Source organism: Natrix helvetica (genome assembly GCF_964273705.1).
Source record: "Natrix helvetica genome assembly, chromosome: 1".
In the NCBI taxonomy this organism is placed as follows: domain Eukaryota; kingdom Metazoa; phylum Chordata; class Lepidosauria; order Squamata; family Natricidae; genus Natrix; species Natrix helvetica.
Window position 1 is genome coordinate 27,856,653 of NC_138548.1, and position 20,263 is coordinate 27,876,915.

At 38.7% G+C, this 20,263-nt stretch overlaps 1 protein-coding gene across 1 annotated transcript; it reads right to left on the minus strand.

The window, feature by feature from the left end:
- Nucleotides 1-4,779: 4,779 nt before the first annotated feature.
- Nucleotides 4,780-19,803, minus strand: PSMC6 (proteasome 26S subunit, ATPase 6). Its single transcript, XM_081968903.1, has 14 exons — nucleotides 19,638-19,803; nucleotides 14,853-14,932; nucleotides 14,136-14,175; nucleotides 13,873-13,925; nucleotides 12,581-12,648; nucleotides 12,117-12,231; nucleotides 11,256-11,343; nucleotides 9,915-9,976; nucleotides 9,708-9,831; nucleotides 7,962-8,023; nucleotides 7,176-7,296; nucleotides 7,001-7,081; nucleotides 6,333-6,404; nucleotides 4,780-5,505 (listed from the first exon to the last, which is right to left on the minus strand). Exons 1-14 carry the CDS (start codon nucleotides 19,720-19,722, stop codon nucleotides 5,387-5,389), a joined length of 1,170 nt encoding a protein of 389 aa, XP_081825029.1. The 5' UTR covers nucleotides 19,723-19,803; the 3' UTR covers nucleotides 4,780-5,386.
- Nucleotides 19,804-20,263: the final 460 nt, after the last annotated feature.

Genomic DNA, 20,263 nt, shown 5'->3' on the forward strand with positions numbered 1-20,263 from the left:
AAAGGCAACTTGAGAGAAACAATGAACAACTCTGATTCATAAGAATGCAAAGTTCAGAGCTCTGTATTTACTCTAACAAAGAAGACTTATAGAGGTTTCCCCCCCCCCCCCAGACAATAACTTGCTGCAATAAAAGAATACAGGATTAAACTGATTTTTGGATTAATCCAGCAGGTATCTTTAAACGTTCACCCTGTTTATTCCTAGAGGAAGTAGAATTACTTCCACATTCCTTGTGCAAGTAATGAATTCTAAACAAAACAATACTCATATTAGGATTCCCTACCTGCCCTGACATTTTTAATTTAGTGTATGCATATATTGCCCCCCTCTTCTCATATCCTGTTCTGCTGCTTAATTGTGGCTGGGGTGTATGTAAAGGGTATTTCTGGGGGGGATGAGTGAAGCATGTTGAAGTGTGTACCAAGAAATTTCTAGGAGGGTCAGATGCGATCATCATCCCATCAAATATATATTAAATAGTTCAATAGTTCCTGACCGACTCAAAATTGACAGCCTTCCTACAATGTAGAATAGAGAACTATAAAGGCTAAACATGAAAGCAGATACAGAAAGCTGTATAATTACTTTATAGTTATGTGTGTTTTGTTTTTTCTTGTGTTTTGCTTTCTGTTTTTAAAGATTAAAATGTTCAATAAAAACTATTTTAAAAAAAGACAGCCTTCTAGCCTTCCAAGATCAGTAAAATGAGGACCCAAATTTTGTGGGCAATATTCTGACTCTTTAAATCACTTAGAAAGGGCTATAAAGCACTGTGGTGGTACATAAGCCTAAATGCTATTGCTATTGTGCTGCAGTGATATAGGAAGATGCAAAACATACGATCACTTTCAATTCATATGTGTGGGAAAAGGCTATGGTAAACCATGTCTGTATTTTTATGAAGAAAACCATGTTGATAAGAGAATATAAATATCCATGTTTATACTCCAACCACTGATGCATAGTCTGCTGATATATGAAATCAACAGAATGTGTGAACTAGTTATGCTGCTTGTGACTGGAACACTGAGGTTGGAAACATGAAAGATAATGTAATCTGACTATATGGCTTAGGAAACTGAAATGAAGACTGATTTATCAATTTCTGCCACTACAATTATACTTAAAGCTCAGACTGTCTTCAAACAACCAAAACATCTTTGTACGCAGACATTAGTAGAATGAATGCATAGAAATTAAATTCACTAGGCATTCATTGATGTTGATTGTGGTAATCTGGCAAGGAAAATTGCAAATCATGATTACACAACCATGGGATTCTGCAACTGTCAAGTGAAATGGTTGCCAAGTGCCCAGATCATGTTTATGTGGTCACGGGGGTGTTGGGACATCTGGAGCTTTGACTGATTGTAACCACTGTTGTATTTTCAAGTCACTGAATTAATGGAGAACTATGTGTACTCTCTCTATAAAAGATTCAAGTATTTCCTTCCTCCAAACTGCTCTTGAACTTTTGGGCAAAGCTGCTGGGGAATACGAAGCAGACCTTCCAAATCGCCTTGGAAAGCAGCTTATAGACACAGCCATCAGTTCTGGGTTTGACCAACCAAAGATCAGACATAATATAAAGACCATAAGTTTATAAATATCTTCTTTGGCACAAATCAAATGGAATTCCCCCTCCTTTACTCAGACAAAAGCAGACACATGGTGTCAGTTTTGAAATTCTACAAAATGTGGTTTTCAGTAGCTTTGCAGTAACATAATAGGGAAGCGGGAACTATATATAGTACTGAATTTTCTCTCCAGATTTACTTGCCTGCATCTATATATAAGGCCCACAGCAACTTGCCATAGAAGAACATTCACATTAAAATCATTGGAACAGTGGATATATGTGTTAAAAGCATGTTTTAATTAACATATTTGAATTAAATTTCTTTGCTTGCATGTGAGATATGGTTTCCATTTCTATTAAGTGTTCAGTGTACTGTAATCCAAGACCCTGCTCATACTGCCAACAAATGAATATACAAGAACCACTTCCATATCAGTTCACTTCTCCTTTGAAGGCTCAGAGATACACTATATTGCCAAAAGCATTCGCTCACAACTGAGTCTGATTATGTGGATGGGTGAGCGAATACTTTTGGCAATATAGTGTGACTGGCTTCTTACAGAAATTGACTAATACAGTGAATACTGTAGCCATTTTAATGTAAGGACAATTAAGATGAATCTTCAACTATATATTATCAAACAAAGGGATTCTTTCTCTTAAACAGAGCTTGCATTCAATTTGTTGGAAAAGATGGAAATTGATCTATGAAACAGGAAATTCACAATCCAGATCTTGTGCCAAGACTGTCTGTATTAACATTCTGAAAACAATTAATTCTGTAATGACTTCAGTATCCACCAAGTCAGAATATGTAGGCTGCTGTATTGGAAAGGGTTATTGTCTAACTTCAGCCCAAATTCCCCTTTCCAGCAGAGTTAATGCTGTACTCTTAGCTGATGTGTAAAGATTTCTTGGCATGGTTCCAACTTTGTGAAATTAAGCAGGACCACTATCTCAGATACTTAGGTAGGGAGATGTTGAGCAAAAGGACAGCATGTCCTCTTGTTCTCCATTTTGACAAGCTTAGCTTAAAATCAATATTGCCTGGCTTGTGAATTTTCACTAGAGTAGTCAATCTTTTGTGTAGCGTCCTCTTCTAAATTGTCTGCTGTTTTATTCCTTTGTCCATTGACAAACTCAATGGCCTATATTTATATGTCAGTTTACTTCCAGATTCCAGCAATCAGCCCTTCAAATACAGGCCCTTCAAATCCATGATCACATGATTCATCATACTTTTCTGGAGTAAAATTTAAAAAGCACTTCATTATCAAGCCTACATTACTGCTAGCACTAAAGGTTCATTGGAAAACTATTGTGATTGGAAAACTAGTTTTCTGAAACTGGAAAATATAATTTTGAATACATATTCATATAGTTGAGGACTACCGGTACCTATAAGGTCAAAGTAGTAGGAATGTCCAGAATAACAGCATTTTGCAGTTATTTGGATAATTTTTAAAAAATGGTTACAGAAATGCTTCCTAGCCATCTTCTTATTTTGCCATATGTTCATACAATTTGCTAGGCCAAAGATACCTACCACGTATTGCAATATAACAGGCAGTATGAACTCAGCTATTATAGTTTATAAACTATGGTTTATTATTCAGTATGTGGTATGAATCTGGCTAATTGCAGTTTATTCAATAGACACAACCTATGATGTAGCACAAATATCAAGCTCTTCTTTCAGCCTTCACATCTGTTCAAAACCTCATGAAGATACCAAATTAGGAAAAGAAAGCCAATGTATATATTTATTATGGATTTGCTCTTAGGCAATAGGTCCTCAAGTATGATCTTTGAAATCACAGACTCAACTATTTCATAATAATTCATAGCATGTCAAGATTAGATGTATGGCTCGTCGCATATATTAACAATGGGTAGGACTTATATAATACCTTAAGACACAGTGTGGTTTCTTCCTGTCTTATTATGTCATGTGAGCCGTTCCATTAAGTTTCAGGTGAAAATGCTAGGAAAGATCAGGTGGCAGTATTTTGTGGGTATATCTTATTATCTGAAATATTCCCTTCTTATCTGAACTATAGATTCCCCTGACTTTGGAAATGAGAATAGATGTTTGCAGAATAGTTCAGAAGAAGAATACATGGACATTCTGTTTGTATCTCATCAAAGACTAGCCACCTACTCCTAAATGGAAAGATAGCTAGAAAGTACGCATTAAATAAGGAGGGCTCTATCCAGAAGTGGTAGTCAGTCAGTTCTGACAGGTTCTGGAGAACTGGTAGCAGAAATTTTGAGTAGTTTGGAGAATCGGCAAATAGGTTGGCCCCACCCCCTGCTGCCTCCCAGCCAATCTTCTTTTGTTGCCCTGAAGAGAGAACGGAGCTGGAATTAAGGTTAGTGGGGTGGGGAAGGAATGGGGTTTTTGCACTAACTTTCCCCCAAGAGTGGGGAGGGAATGGGAATTTTGCAGTATCCTTCCTTGGCCATGCCCACCAAGCCATACCATGCCCAAGCCACGCCCACAGAACCGGTAGTAAAAAAATCTAAATCCCACCACTGGCTATCTTAATTTACTTACTGACAAAAAGAGGGCTAAAGTATATACATGTTCTGTAACCTAACCTCTTACAATAAACCTGGGTGTAACTCTGGGAGAATCCAACTTTTTTATTGCTTGCGGCCATTTTTATATTCAGTGCAATATACCTGGTTCTAGTTTCTTAAATGCTTTAAACCAATTTTGTAGATGTGTTCATTTATGTTTTGAATGATTATGAAATAGCTCTTGTATGTTTGCTGAGAGAGATTTGCTTTGGGAATAAGTAATGATAACGGGGAAGGCAGAATACAGAAGCTCTAATTAAATATTTTGCTTTGCTTCTTTGGTCTAGACAGCAATCAGGGTACAAGAGTAACCATAGTAGGCTATTCTGTATTTCCATTTATTTGTTATTATAAGAAGCCAAATTTAGGAGAGGCAGTTCTGCCATGAATCCAAAATTAAACTTTTTTTTTGGGGGGGGGCTTTCATTATTTTGAGCATTCTCAAAGCTGATTTTTTTGGGGTGGTGGTGATACAATGCAGTTGTGAAGCTAAGAGATCCTGATATGTGCTGGGAATGTGTCCTAGGCCTACGTCACCAGTTCTTAACTTCATCTTAGACTGGCTCTTAAAGAAAACTAGAAGTCAACTAGGATATTTAAACAGAAGAACACGCTATGTTTTTAAAATTTATTCATCCCAATGTGTGAAAGATTTAAGCTGGCATATATCAAAAATAAATTGAGAAAAAGTATAACTTCTTCTAATTTTTAAATGCTTTTAGCTTCTCGATTAAAAACACTGTTCTATGAAAAGCAGGGTTGCTTAGGATTTAGACAAGATACCAAAAACTTATCATGGTCCAACATCAGATGATGTTCCTTCTAATTTATAGGATGCTGAGGAACCAATTAACAAACTTGATTTAAACAAGGTGTATTTTACTGTTTCAAAGAGAAAATAATAAATGATATAAAACAAGCATGCCACCTTCAAATCTGCCAGATGAAATCAATATAGTACATTTGATAAAGTCATTATCTGAAAGCAGATTTTATATTCTGCACATATGTGGGGTTGAAAAGCCATCTTGTTTTCAGAGGGCCACAAAACTTGCTGCAGCCAACTCCTACCTAATATTAACCAATGGCTAACTGCCATCATTAATACACAGACTCGAAATAATAACACAATCAAGGAATAGTCTGTTTCTCATTTTACCTAGGAAGCCCCCACATTTCCCATGCAGCAGTCACTGTCAGCCATTAACCATGTAGCAGCACTTAGACTGGTTTGTAATCCAATTTAGATTCCAGCTTCTTGGAATCAGCAACTTTCCTAACTGCCTTCATGAAGTCTTCCTGAACTACAAAGTCATGATCAGCACGAATAGCAAACATGCCTGCAAAAAGACAGTGTGGAAAAACATATATTTATTGGAAACAGCAGGGACTCAAACCAGACTCTGCACAGTAGGTAAGATTTCTTTTGTGAACCACAGGAGATGGAGATACAATAACTGCATAGAACTGCTCCTCATTCCGGGCTACTACATTACAGTGCCAAATTTTACAACCTTTTATGCGGCCGTCTTAAATGAACCTGTGCAGCTGTTAAGCAAACACAGCAGTTGTTAAGTATCTTATTGTCCGCAAAGGGTGTTTTTTTGAAATCAGAAATTAGAAGTAAATGCTAGTTCCTGACAAAATTATCAGATATTATGATCATGTGACCGCAGGATGCTGCAAATGGCCGTAAATGTGGGCTGGTGGTTGTGCACCCAAACTGTGATCCCACGACTGCAGGGGTGGCGGTAACCATTGGCTCTTCAGACCTGGGAGGTCTGCCAGAACTTTGAATGGTCACTAAGCAATTGATCATAAGTTGAGTACTACTGTAAAGTTTATTTTAAATTATTACACATCTTTGATTTAGCTCACACACCAGGTTTGGCATGGCAAGTTGAGGACTTCATTCCACAAGTGCTGGGACTAAACCCACCTTGAGAGAGGCTTTCAAGAGTTTGAAAGAGTTCAACCTGCAGTTTTAAATATCTACTTTTAGCCCTTAAACCACTGAAGCCAAAGAAATACAAAAAAATCTCACCCACCAGGTGTGCATGCACTGGCAGCCACACAAGAGAGAATCGGATGCCACAAGTAGTCCCTGGACACTTTTATGTGCCCTATGTTAAACTAAGAACTAAGGAAAATAGAAAGAATTCATTACCTGCTTCAGTACAGACATTTCTTAGGTCAGCACCATTAAATCCATCGGAAAGCTTCACAATTGCTTCATAGTCTAATAGTAAGAGTCAAATTGCTAGGTTAATCAGAACTGTGACCCAAAAATACTAAAGAATCTCTGGATCTTTTCACTATCAAGCTTCAGTGGAGTGAGCAAGCAAATCAAGGCTTCTGATGCTGACTGGAGTACTGCAGTTTTAGAGCTATACAATAAACTGGGAACGCTATCTTGAACAAGTTGAAGATTCTTCAAACCTCCCCTTGCAAGATCATATTTACAATAGGGTGTTTTGAAGTGTACTAGACAATTTCCAAAAGTAAGATGAATACAATTCTGGAAGCAGGGGCAACCCATGGAGCATTTCTAAATTGCTAAGCCTCACCCCAAGTAGGGCCTACTTTATAGATTATGCTGTTCTAAACCTCCAGGCAGAAAAGGAAATTATATAAATAAATAAATAAATAAATAAATACAGTACATAAATTTCACAATAAAATAAAGGATTATATTTGAAAAAACTATTGCATGACTGACAATTTCTGCCCCAAACAATCTAAAAATGTACAATGAATTGCATTAAATATTTATGTACTGAACAGGAACGGTATAAAACAATGTCTTAAGAAGCAAACGTGGTCTTGGGAACTTACCTATTTCTCCATGTTTAGTTATAGGCCCAGCATGGATTTTCAGGATGTCTAACCTAGCTTGTTCATTTGGCAAATCAATATCTAGGTGAAAAGAGTGGTTTTTTTTCCAATTACCAATTTTGCTTGCATACCAAACAAAGCCAAAGGCTTATGCTGGTATACTGAGTCTACTCACGAATCTTCCTGTCCAATCTTCCAGGTCGCAGCAATGCTGGATCTAGAGTATCTGGTCTGTTTGTAGCCATTATCATTTTGACTCTGTGTAAAGTATCAAATCCATCCATCTGATTCAATAACTGAAAAATATTGCAAGGAAGCATAGGCTTTAGTGAATGTTGGCATTTTTCCACCAAGAAGTTGATTCCAACAAAATAATTAAGAAAAATGTATTGACAGTTGTTGTTTTGAACAGCATTTGTCACATTTGAGAAACACAGGACTTGGGATACCAAGACACAACCTTGGAATCCACAAGAATTTAAATTCTCGGTTAGAAAGAATTGACTGTACACCGCCCCGAGTCCTCTCCGGGAGAGGGGGCGGTCTATAAGTGTGAATAATAAATAAATAAATATAAATAAATAAAGAAAGAGCATTTATGAAAGTTGTAATTTTTGCAAAAATAAAAATGTGAGCTTGTTCCTCTGGCCAGAGGAGTTGTCAATAGGAACTTTATATAAAGGCCATTTAATTTAGGAAGGTTTGATTTACCAAGTGAAAGAAAAGTTTCTCTGTTGTAAGATACAAAGCTCGGATACATAGTAATTTTTAAAAGTTACTTAATCATATCTCCATTTATATAACTGGACAATATAAAGCCACCATTTTATTCAAAATAAAAAATAACAGTACACCCACTACAGTATAAAAAAATTCAAACCAATCTCAATATTTCACTTTTGGGTTGACTACCTAAAACTAATGTTTGAAAGATACCAGACTTAACATATATATGTTTTACCTCCATTAAAGTTCTTTGGATCTCTCTGTCAGCTGAAGTTCCCTCAGAAAAACGGCGACCACCTCAAGAAACGAGCATGGAAGAGTAGTTAGTATCTCACCAAGCAGAACTTTCGACAAAGGTTTTAATTAGAATATAGCCAAATATAAAATAATATCCAGTATTTCCAAAAATGTCTGATGATAGCTGACTTACATAGGCATTAAGATTTAAAAGGTATTTGCCCAAAGAATAAACCAGTTTTAATTGCAGCTCCCTTCCCTCCTTTGCCATGAAAGCTTGATGGGACCTTTGTCTCAGCCCAACCCACCTCACAGAGTTGTTGTCTCAAATAGAGGAGAAGGGAGAATTAGATATGTTGGCTGTCTTGAGCTATTTATAAAAATAATAAATGCAGGTTAAAAATAAAATAAATAGTATCATGGAATTTTTGCTGAAGAAAGAAGCTCAATGCTATGAGGAGAAATAATCGAAATTTATTGGGTGCCAGTTTTCCAAGACAGAGAGAGAGAGAGAGAGGGATAGGCACGGAGCAACAATAGAAAGATTGTTATACACTTTGTGGATCAGAGGTGGGAAATCCAAAGGATTTGATTCATAGGCAGTTTTTTTGAGGAAGTGAGGCAGGTGTTAGACAGGGGTGCAAAGGCTGTTCTATTGTAAAACTAAAATCACACCTCTGTGACAAATGGAATTTTGAGACAGCCGGGCGCCCATTTGTGGTTATGACAGGCTCCATCATTAGATGAGCCTTTGTGGGGATGGGTGAGAGCTTTCTTCCCATATGCAAATAAGGGCAGCAGGAACAGCAAAGAGAAAGTGCTTGCAACAGGAGATAGAGGGGGGGGGGGCGGGAACGGGGAGGACAGAAAGAAAAGACAAAGAAAAAAGTGGCGGGAGAGTTTGGAGAAGTGTTTGCAGCTTTACTGTTTTTCCATCACAATGGATTCCAATCAGTTATGTTGCAGAATGGATGCTGATAGCATACTGTAGTACCATATTGGACTTTAAGGGTCACAGATCTTTGGTATAGTGCAGTGATAGTTAACCTTTTTGTCATTGCGTGCCGAAACCGTGTGCACGCGTGCAACAGCGCATACCATTCATAATGCAATGTGGACGTGACACCCATGTCCCATCCCCTGCACATGCATGTGCGCCCCAACACGTAGGTGCGTGTGACACCCCCCCCCCCCCCCGGTATCCCATTTTGGGCCTAGCAGGCCTCCCTGAAGCCTCCTGGGACCAAAAACAAGGCACCGGGGGGGGGAATCGCTGCACCAACCCGCCTCCCGTTTTGTGCCTAGCAGGCCTCCCTGAAGCCTCCTGGGACCAAAAATGGAGCGCAGGGGTGCACTGCATCCCCACACTCCCCCCCGTGCGTGGCTCCCACTCCCGCACATGCACGCATGTCTCCCATATGTGCCCCGCCCCCAGGCATGCACAGAGACCCAAAAATCAGCTGGCCGATGGGAGATGTGTGTGCATGCGTGGTGGAGCTGAGCTGGGGTGACGGCTCACATCCCCACAGAGAGGGCTCCGCACGCCACCTGTGGCACACATGCCATAGGTTCGCTATCACTCATATAGTGAGATGAGTAGTTACATTGTTGACATTTTTCACTTTCAACTCCTGCTAAGTTCACTTTCCTGTTCCAGTTTTGAAATTGCAGGAACACAGCAGTTCTTTGAGCAGCTAATTAAAAAAAAAACAGTCCTCAGATTTTAAGAAGCCTGCATCCTTACCAATAGCATCAATTTCATCCATGAAGATGATACAGGGCTGATGATCCCTGGCATAGTTGAACATTTCTCTGATCAGCCGAGCGCTTTCCCCAATGTATTTGTCTACAATGGAACTAGACACAACCTGTGAAAAAATTATCAATGTGTGATGCTTGAAAGTCAAACAAATCTGGGCTAAGGATTCAGGAAAAAAAACCATTATTTTACCTTTAGGAAATTGCAGTCTAGCTGACTGGCAACAGCTCTAGCCAGGAGAGTCTTCCCTGTTCCTAAAGTGACAATATACCAAAGATGATTCAAGAAGTAAAGAATCAACACGACAGACATATAGTTGAAGTTACATGGTGAAGCACTACTGTGCACAGACCTTCAAAGGCCTGCCTTCATCCTTTGGTGGCATGTTGGGGTTGAACTCGTAAAGTGGATAAAACCATTTTAATTACCCATAATTAATCTGATTATTCAACCGATTTGTTTTTAACAATTTTCCCCTTTAACTCAATTAAAATTTACAAGCCAGCAATTTCTGCTAGGGATGGCACTCTTACTGAAATGAAATATGGGCCTGGGACAAGAAAATCCACCAATCTACCAATCATGATACAACCACACAATCAATCATTCCACTTACTGAAACAAAGCCAGGACTCCACACACACACACACACACACCAAGATTTATAGAAAGACAGCAGCTCCAATCACACTTTAAGCCCAAACCCAGCCTGAACATGGCGAATGAGACCTCGCTGAAACGTTGCCAAGACAATCTCAATCTTACAGGGGAAAAGACCCGAATACAACAAGACCAGCATACCTACCCATGAAAATCTACGAAAATCTTGATAAGATTTGGAAAACCTGGAGTGCCCTTTAACCAAAAAGTGCATTTCTAACTGCCTTTCTCATGAGACAGGAGTATGATATTAAATCTCATAAAAGAAATTACAAAAGAAAACCATTCTTCCAAAAAGGATTTTAAAAGCTCTAAATAAAATACACAAATGTATAGGACTGGAACAATCCTAAGTACCCAAATATCCAAAATAAAATCCTTCCAACAAAAAGCTTCAGTATTCAATCAGCTCTACTTCAATCTTTTTTTCCTTCTGGCCTCTGCCCTAAGTCTATTTTATTTTTTTACTCCTAATTCAGAATAAAAGGGATAAGGCCATATGCTCGAAATAAGCAGACCATGGGGCTTCCAGATAGAATAATACCCCTCACAGTTTGCATTTGGTACATTCTGAACCAAATCGGATTATATATTTCTTTGTGAAATTGCCTACAATATGTAGAGGGAGGGGGATGATAGTTCAGCATTTATGCCGAAGACTCTGAAGACACATTAACTTAATTCTGTCTTTATCGTCGAGGATCTTCTCAGAATTTGTAATCTTACACTTGGACTTGACAGCATAGAAAACATCTATTTGCGCATGAAGTAAGAATGTGCAATTGAGCTGGTCTGAAAATAAATACCCCACATGATCTACCTCTTTGCTTAGGCATAGGAGATAGCCATACAAACTTATTAAAGTGAACCTACCTGGTGGGCCATACAGCAAGCAGCCTTTGGGAGGTATAATCCCCACACGTTGGAATAATTCTGGATTTGTCAGGGGTAACTCTATAACCTGCAAAGATGAAAATCTGTTTTGTGCTCCCGATTCAATGTGGCACCAGAAGTCACAAACTTTGTGTCATTTATACAATCAGTCTTCTAAAACTCTCAAAACAGTCTGTAGTCTTCTACACTTAGATAGATTTCTTTGAAACAAACTCACTGCATTGTGAAGTTTGTTAAAACTTCTAACATTTAAACCTAAGCAGTTCTACTTATGTATTTTTCTGATGTTCTGCAATGGGTATCTAATTGACACCGCAGCGTCAAAAATATTTTCCTCTTACAAAGATGTGGAGACTCTAGAAAGAGTGCAGAGAAGGGCAACAAAGATGATTAGGGAACAGGAGGCTAAAACATATGAAGAGTGGTTTCAGGAATTGGCTATGTCTAGTTTAATGAAAAGAAACATGATAGCAGTGTTCCAGGGGCTGCCACAAAGAAGAGAGTCAAGCTATTCTCCAAAGCACTTGAGGGTAGGACAAGAAGCAATGGGTGGAAACTAATCAAGGAGAGAAGCAACTTAGAACTAAGCAGAAATTTCCTGACAGTTAGAACAATTAATCAGTGGAACAACTTGCCTCCAGAAGTTGTGAATACTCCAATACTGGAAGTTTTTAAGAAGATATTAGATAACCATTTGTCTGAAGTGGTGTAGGGTTTCCTGCCTAAGCAGGGACTTGTACTAGAAGACCTTCAAGGTCCCTTCCAACTCTGTTATTCTAGAAGATATGGATAGCTTAGCCATAACTAATATACAAGCTGGTATAAGAAAGGGACATGTACCTCTCTTAGTTCCCTGATTTGTTCTGACAATCCACCAATCTCAGAATAAGATACATCTCCAGGATCTTCATGAGACATGTTGTAAACAAGTGGATCAACCTCTCTTGGCAAATATCTAAATAAGTGAAGCAATTCCAGTTAGCAATTCCAGAAGCAATTCCAATTCCAATCAGATGATTCTGCACCAGTGGATTTTTTTTTTAATTTCCAAATAATATTTTCCCCACCCAATTAAGACAAATAAGTTACTAAGTTCTATAATGGTCTCCCAGAAGGTTTGTTAAGAAGCCACATAAAACGTAAGTGTAAGTGCTACTTGCACAAAAAGGAAGAATCCTAAGCAAAGCCTTTGGCTCATATTTCCTCCACCCCCTTACTTCCTGTATAATGAAGAAAGGGATGTTGCTTTCCATCCTTTTGATTTCTCTCACCTCCAATCTAAATATATGAAGGCAAGATTTTACCTCATAATTGTTAAGGTGGTCATATCCAACGCAACTCTTGTCCCAGGTTTTAATTTGCTTTTATCAAGCTGGAGGCAAAAAAGGCAATTATTAAATTTGCAGCAGCATTATGCCAAAGATATGTTCAACCAGGAAATATTCACTTTGTATTACTATACTGTTTTGGGGGGCAGGAGGGAGGACCCAAAAATATATTCAAAGGAGTATGTATGATAATGAATAAAAGCACAACAAAGCCCATTCAAATAATAGCAAACAACAATCAAAGTTGAAAATGTGCTGCTCATACAAGGTCGATGACTCTTTTTCCACAGCAGGTGGATGTATTGTAGGCTGGACAATTTTCACACATCCATCCTATGCCTGCAAAAATAAATTAGGCATTGGGAGTTGCTTAAGTAGGACACCAAGCCACAACTTAGTGGCTACAACTTTAAATTCTATTTTGAGAAACCAACTCATAAATAAAGATCTAAGTAGTCCTCAGTTTACAACCCTATTTATAAAACCGGCAACTCTACCACTAAGCAAAGCAGTCGCTAAATGCGACCACACTTGTGTTTTTCAACTGGAAAGAGACAGGACTAGTCAGTTTCACACTTTTGGCTTTTGTTTGCCTTCTAACCACTCCTCCACTCCTTGGAATGCTGGAGCCCATGCTTATTATCTTGTACATGTTGAAAGCAATGTAATCATGCTAGCAGTCCAAAGTTGGGAGCCATGGGTGTGATACACAAACATCTTACTCTCTTGAAATCCCTCTCAACAATCTGTCTGTGATGTAGGGGAGAAGGGTCAGGCAAAGGAGAAATTGACTATAGAAATCATTTGCTTGCTTTCTCCTCCCTCACCCTCCCAAGAAAGTGGAGAAAAGTATTTTCAAGAAAGTGTTTACTTTTTCAAAAGCAATGCGATCACGCCAGCTATGGGAAAAGGTCAGAGAAAGGAGAGTCATACAGAAATTTATTTATTTTTCTCCACCACCACCCCCGCCTCCCAATAGAGCAGAGATTGGAGAGAGGGAGATTTCAAGAGAGTACTATTTGCAAAAACATGCCTATGGCCCCCAGCTCTAGATTGCCAGCACGATTGCATTGTTTTCAATGTATAGAAGAGTAAAACTGCTAGGGGGAAAAGAAAAAACATAGCTCAAGCACAGGACTAATTGTAATGATGATCATGGGACTGAGGACACTATGAAGATCAAATGGGTTGTAAAGTCATTTTGTGAGCACTATTGCAACATCAGTCACTGAACAAATGTTCAGTAAGCAACTACTACTCGTACTCACCTGACGACGACAGCCAACTACATATCTTGGTCCATTTGTTGCTTTGACGATGACTAGGGATAGCAAAGAAAAGCAGGTGAGTGCATATTATTCAACCATGATTTGAATAATAAAAATAATAAAGCCAAATAAAAACTAAAACCCCCAATCAGAAATTTTAAAATAACAGTTACGTGCCGTTATAATTATGCTACTCATGCTTTGAATCCAAGTTATTTTAATTTTGACAGAAAAGTAATAAAATGGTATGACCGTGTACTTACATTTCTCTTCTGTTAATTGTTTAAGAACCTCACCAACAATCTGTTTTTAAAGGAAATGGAAAAATGTACTGTTACTATAATCTCTCTGTCTGCCTGTTTGAATTTCTGAAATGCGTAAGATCACTTGACCTTGATATAAAGTCAGGATGCCATTGGTGACCATCATACACAATTAGGACTACTATTCAAAGGGAATGAGATGGCTGCCTCAAGCAGCAGCTCTCAAGTCTTGTGAAAAGGCAACAAAGTTTCAGTTGGAACAGGATATCATTCCTTGCTGGATTTAAGGAAGTAACATTTCTGGAGAATGTATGAGTACTTCAGATCTTCAACGAACAGCTAAGGAATCCTCCCCGAATCCGGGGGGGACGGGGACGACGACGACCCATTTAAAGCACACAATGTTGACATTTGTTCCTTGACAAAGAGCCAATCACAATTCTCAGAAAATCTGCTTTCTTACAGCGGTCCCCAACCTTTGCGCCTTGGCAGCCCTGCTTGGGGGAAGGGGGAACTGGGCCGTGCCAGTGGTGACCCAGTGCACATCTGTGTGCATCTCAACTTGCGCAAGCTGAGCTGCGCACTCAGGCATACCGCTCGCACAGCCCAGTTTCGAATAGGCCGTGGGCCGGTAATGGGCCGCAGCCCAGGGGTTTAGGGACCCCTGCATTAAACAACAGTTTATTCACTGAACATTGTGACTGCATGATCACTCACCTGTCCAACACTTTGTAGAGCTTTGAGGTCATTTTCTGATTTCTCGTACTGCTTGGTAAGTTCCTTCAGTTGTTCCCTTACTAAGATAGAAGAACACAGCTTTCAGGTAAAATTCATACAATGAGTGCTAATAGTTGATACTGTCTGTTTTTCCATTTCAATCCTTAGAGGGGGGGAAATTAAGATGCAAAACTTTATTGTGGACCATTGTATAGTACATTAAAAGTGTCTTCCCTATGTTTCTTCCTATTATATTTTCCTCAAATTCATTTGTTTTAAACCCATTTTAAAGGAATTATTTAACTCATACTTGGAGATACTTAAGGAGGGGAGAATTAGGAACGAAGGAATAACATTCTTTTTATTTACTGTGCAAATTCATTTTTGTGTCAATAAATTACATTCTGCTCATGTCTTTAGCAGGAGGTTGCTGCATAGGCATTGGGAGTTCAGCAGCATACAAACTGTGACAATCAATAAATTAAATTTAAAAGTTTAACATTTTCTAGACAACTGAGGAAGAGACAAAGGAATTGGCTCTCCCGTGTTTGACTCTAATAAATGTATATGAGTTTGTTGAAGAGGTAAAACTGTAGGAAATACAGGAGGCAGTAGCTATGGAATCTTAAATTCATACTGCAGAATAAACATTGAGGGTATAGTCATATAAAGATGCTAGATTTCAGGAATCCCATTAGAAATAGAAATTAATAAATAGAATATTATTAGAAAATAATTTAATTTCAACAAGCTTTGAAAGATACTACTAGGTGAGAGCCCATGGGAAACTTTCCTCTGATCCAAGGGAGCACAAGAGTTAAGAATTTCTCAAAAATAAAATACTGAATGTGTAATTGGACACAACTTCAATGAGAAGGAAAAAAATGGGAAGCAGCTTTGGAAACTGCTTGGAAAGATCCACTAGCCAAAGAACCACTGTTGGAAATGGAAGATCACCAGGGGGGGGGGGGGGTTAGATTCACAAGAGAAGTTGAAAGCAACAAAAAGGGCTGTTTTTTTATAGCACTGATAAAAGAGAAAATAGTAAAAACAAACAACAAAAAGAAAGCGGAACTCAACTTCTACTTCATTTTCTCTTCATAAAAACCTAAGGAGAATAACTGACTGAAGACAAGAGTAACCCCAAGGTCGGTTAAGGGATGTTTAGGGAACACCTGCATGCCATAATTGAATGTCTCAAAAGCCAGTTGTTTCCAAAAATCTTGAAGTTCACAGAAGTTCCTTTCTGTGATCTTTGAGAAATCATGGAGGATGGACAGAGGGCCCCAAGAGTTAGAAAAAGGCACTGTCCCATCTTTTTAAAGCTTTTTTTAGCCTAGCTTCAGTGTCTGAATACTATAAGGGTCTGGATGGGGAAAAACAGGCTGAAACTCACCTTTTAGAGCAGTGGTTCTCAACTGTGGGTCGGGACCCCTTTGGGGGTCGAACAACCCTTTCACAGGGGTCGCCTAAGATATTTTCGATGTCTTAGGAACCGAGACACCAATTTTATGGTTGGGAGTCACCACAACACGTGGAACTGTATTAAAGGGTCGCAGCATTGGGAAGGTTGAGAACCACTGCTTTAGAGCATATTTCCTGTGAGGAGAACCAATGTGGTGTGATAAGAGGAGACATGGAGATCAGGCTTCTCTGCCAGAGCTTTTTCTGGTGGAATATTGTCCCATCAGAAATCCTCATTCCTATAGCACTCAGGAAATTTAAAATATGAATATGTTTGGTGAGTGAGTAAAAAATGGGATTTGATTGAGTTGAGATGATTCTGGCTGCTTTCATGTTTTTATGATTAAACTGAATTTGTATTAGCATTTATTATTTGTTTGTATGTAAGTATATATGTGGGGAGGCACAGCGGCTCATCGGTTAAGACGCTGGGCTTGTCAGCTGAAAAGCTGACAGCCCAGATTCGAAACCAGAGCGTTACTCAAGTGGTTAGGCTTCCATCCTTGCCCCAGCTCTTGTCCAACTATATCAGTTTGGAAGCACGCAAATGCAAGTAGATAAATAGGTACCACTTCGGTGGGAAGGTAACAGTAGTTGTGATGTCATGTCTTTGGACAGCACTGAACTGAGTGGCCTTGAAACGGAAATGAGCACTGCTCCCCAGAGTCGGCAATAACGAAAGGAGTAAAACCTACAGGGACTCCTTTTATTTTTAACATAGTTGTTTTTAAAAATTGTATACACACACGCACACAATTTTACATTTTAAAACGATTATGTATTGTTTTGTATTCTTTGTTATAAATCTTTTTATAGTTAAGTGACTGAAGTGGCATAAAAGCATTTGTAATAATAGAAAAAAATATGACAATCTGGGCAAAACTCTGGAACAAATTATTAAGCATTTGCCTTGTGACCATTTAGAAAAAAAAATCTCTTGATTGACAGAAACCAAGCATAGAGTTATCGAGAATAAATCACGCCAAGTCAACATTATGGGTTTTCTTTTTGATACAGCAGGTAGCTGTAGTTGACCACAGGGAAGCAGTGGACATAGTATATTCAATTTCCAAAATAGTTCAACAAAGTCCCTCATGAAATTCTAGCAAAGATGACAAAGAGAGAGCAGAACCTACCATTTGATCACTATAGGCTGGTTCAATAACGATAGACAAAAAGAGTACATGAATGGCTCCATGTCAAAATAAAAGAAAGTATTCAGTGATATAGGTCCTGTACAGTGCAACATAGTTAAAAATGATTTGGATGAAGATTAGGAAATCATCACATTTTCTAACAACACAAATATAGGGAGACAGCAAACACCTCAAATGACAATATCAAGATTCAGGAAGAACTTCACAAACAAGAATAATGGACAGTAGCCAGCAAGATGTAAATGTAAAATTCTACATCAAAAAAAGAAAACTCAAAGCATGAATATAGAATGGGAGGACCACAGTGCACATGTGAAAGGGATCTTGGTTTCTTGGTGGATTACACGCCCGGACACGAGCCAACAGCAATATACAGCTGCAAAGAAAGCAAATGTAATATTTGGCGGTATCAATAAAAGTACAGTACATTGTCAAGATCAAGAATATCATTTGCTCTTTTTTAGAATATTGTATCCAATTCTGAGCACTGCACTTTAGGAATGGAAAGAGTGTATTCAGAAGACAATAACCAAGATGAATAAGGAACTGAAAAGAAAAACATATAAGGAATAATGATATTAGGCACATTTAGCCTGAGAAAGAGAAGACTAAAGAGAGAATTGATAGCTATATTCAAATATCTGAAGGACTACAGTATCACATAAAAAGACAGAATTATTCAGTTGTTCCAGAAAACAGAGATAGGATAATTGGATGATAATACTTGATTCCTGTACTGGACAAAGGGGAACAAAGTGATCTCCAAGGTATCTTCTAATTCTTACATTCTATAATTGTGAATGATTTTATATCTTGCAGCTCACCTGACCATCTCATTTTTTTCAAATTTTGACACATCTCAACTTTTTCCTACATAAAATATGCACGAGGGTCTGGGTTGCTGGAGGTTGGTGGAGGCCTACTGGAACCTGCTGCAAGACACCTCCTCTCAGTCTGTTTTCTTCTGCACAGCAAGCCCACACACATTTCCATATGCTTAATATATATATTTTTAGATACTTGGTATAGGTTTTAAAATTTTTATTTGGCTTTTTTATTTTGATGGGGTTTCTATTTTTCATTCCATTTAGTTTCTTTTAACTCATTAACTCTGTTTAGTATTTCACTGCTTAGTTACCTTTTGTAATGTATGTTATTTATTTTTGTAATCTTTGTTAGCATTTTTCAAAGCAGTTGTCTCAATCTATTGCATATTACATGAAAATCTGAAGGAAATGTGTGCAGAATATGGAAGTCTAAGGAATAAGGTAATTTGTTTTTGTTCCACACATAAATCTGTTATCCCTCTTCTACCCTCTTTTTATCTTTGTCATTTTTCAGATGTTTCTTTAAGATTAATGAAACAAAACTAGACCTTTATTTTTGTTTGTTTGATTTATTATTTTTAAATAAACCTGTTACAGCTGGGTTCATATATTACATATCATATATTACAAACTCAGGGTTCAATAATGGTTTGTTGAATAAACCACAATTCTTTGGATTCACAAATCTATTAAACTATGAACCATAATTTTCAAGCTATTAGGACTACAGAACTTACTATACTAAAACCCAACCGATATTTCTCATCCATATGAATTTTGTGCTGAAATAGGATTCGTTCTCAGCCATGGAAGCTCACAAAACCTGTCAGTCCATCAAGTTGTCATCTTAACCCACTTCACAGGACTGTTGCTACTGGGAGAAAAATGGAAGAAAGAACGCTACATATTCTAATGTGGGCATCGGAAGGAGTGATGTGGCAGGATATAAATGCCATAATTAAAATGAAATTATTTATTTTATCAAGTGTAGAACAGCCCATCTCACTCACAGAGCGATTCCAAAGTGCCCTCCCAATCATTCATGTCTGTCTGTCTGTCTGTATCTTTCTATATAATGAGGGTCAATTGCACTGACCGTAGTGTGCAAATCTCCCTAAGGAAACATGCACAGGATCTGAGTGGAGGGGGAAAAACTGAATATTATATGGAAAAATAAAGACTTTTCGCTCCAAGGCGTCTTCCCCACCCTGTTTGATAGGAGATCATTATTATCATTATAAAGAAATCTGGTTCTTTGGGGATCCCGAGAGTGGGGTGAAATCAGGGAAAAGCACAGAGACCGGGCTTCCTTCTCCGTCAACCGAGCAGCCACTCACGCTCTTTGAGGCGCCCATCGATCTCCTTGTGCTCCAGCAATTTCTTGCGGTAGTCTTGCAGCGCCTTGTCTCGCGGCTCCGCCATGATGATGAGACGAAAGCCGAGCTATGCCGGTGGTAATGCGCAAAGGACGCCGGGAATGACGGCCCAAACCGGGTGAGCTGCTTCCTCCTTAGGATTTCCTCTTTCCGGAATTGCTGGAATTGCTTGCTTCGGCCAGAGCGCCCCCTGCTGACCTGGAGGGGAAACGCTTAGAAAAAAGAAAAGGGAAAACGACACGTATGCACCTTGAGCGTGATAAACAGAATTAGCCAATGTTCATGTAATGAGATCCCGATAAATCATTTAAGACTATTCACTATTATTGGGGGGGGGGGTGTAGGAAACTGATATAGATTAATGGATGTAGGCCATATGTATAAATAATTATCCATTCGGTATTCCTGGCCTGGGCTACCAACCTGCCTTCCATTGAGGGCCTGTATACTGCTCGAGTCAAAAAGAGGGCTGTAAAAATATCTACAGACCCCTCACATCCTGGACATGAATTGGGGGGGAGCGCAGGGGGGGGGGTCGTGTGTGGGCGTGCCACATCCCATAATGCAATGCGCGACCCCCCCAGTGT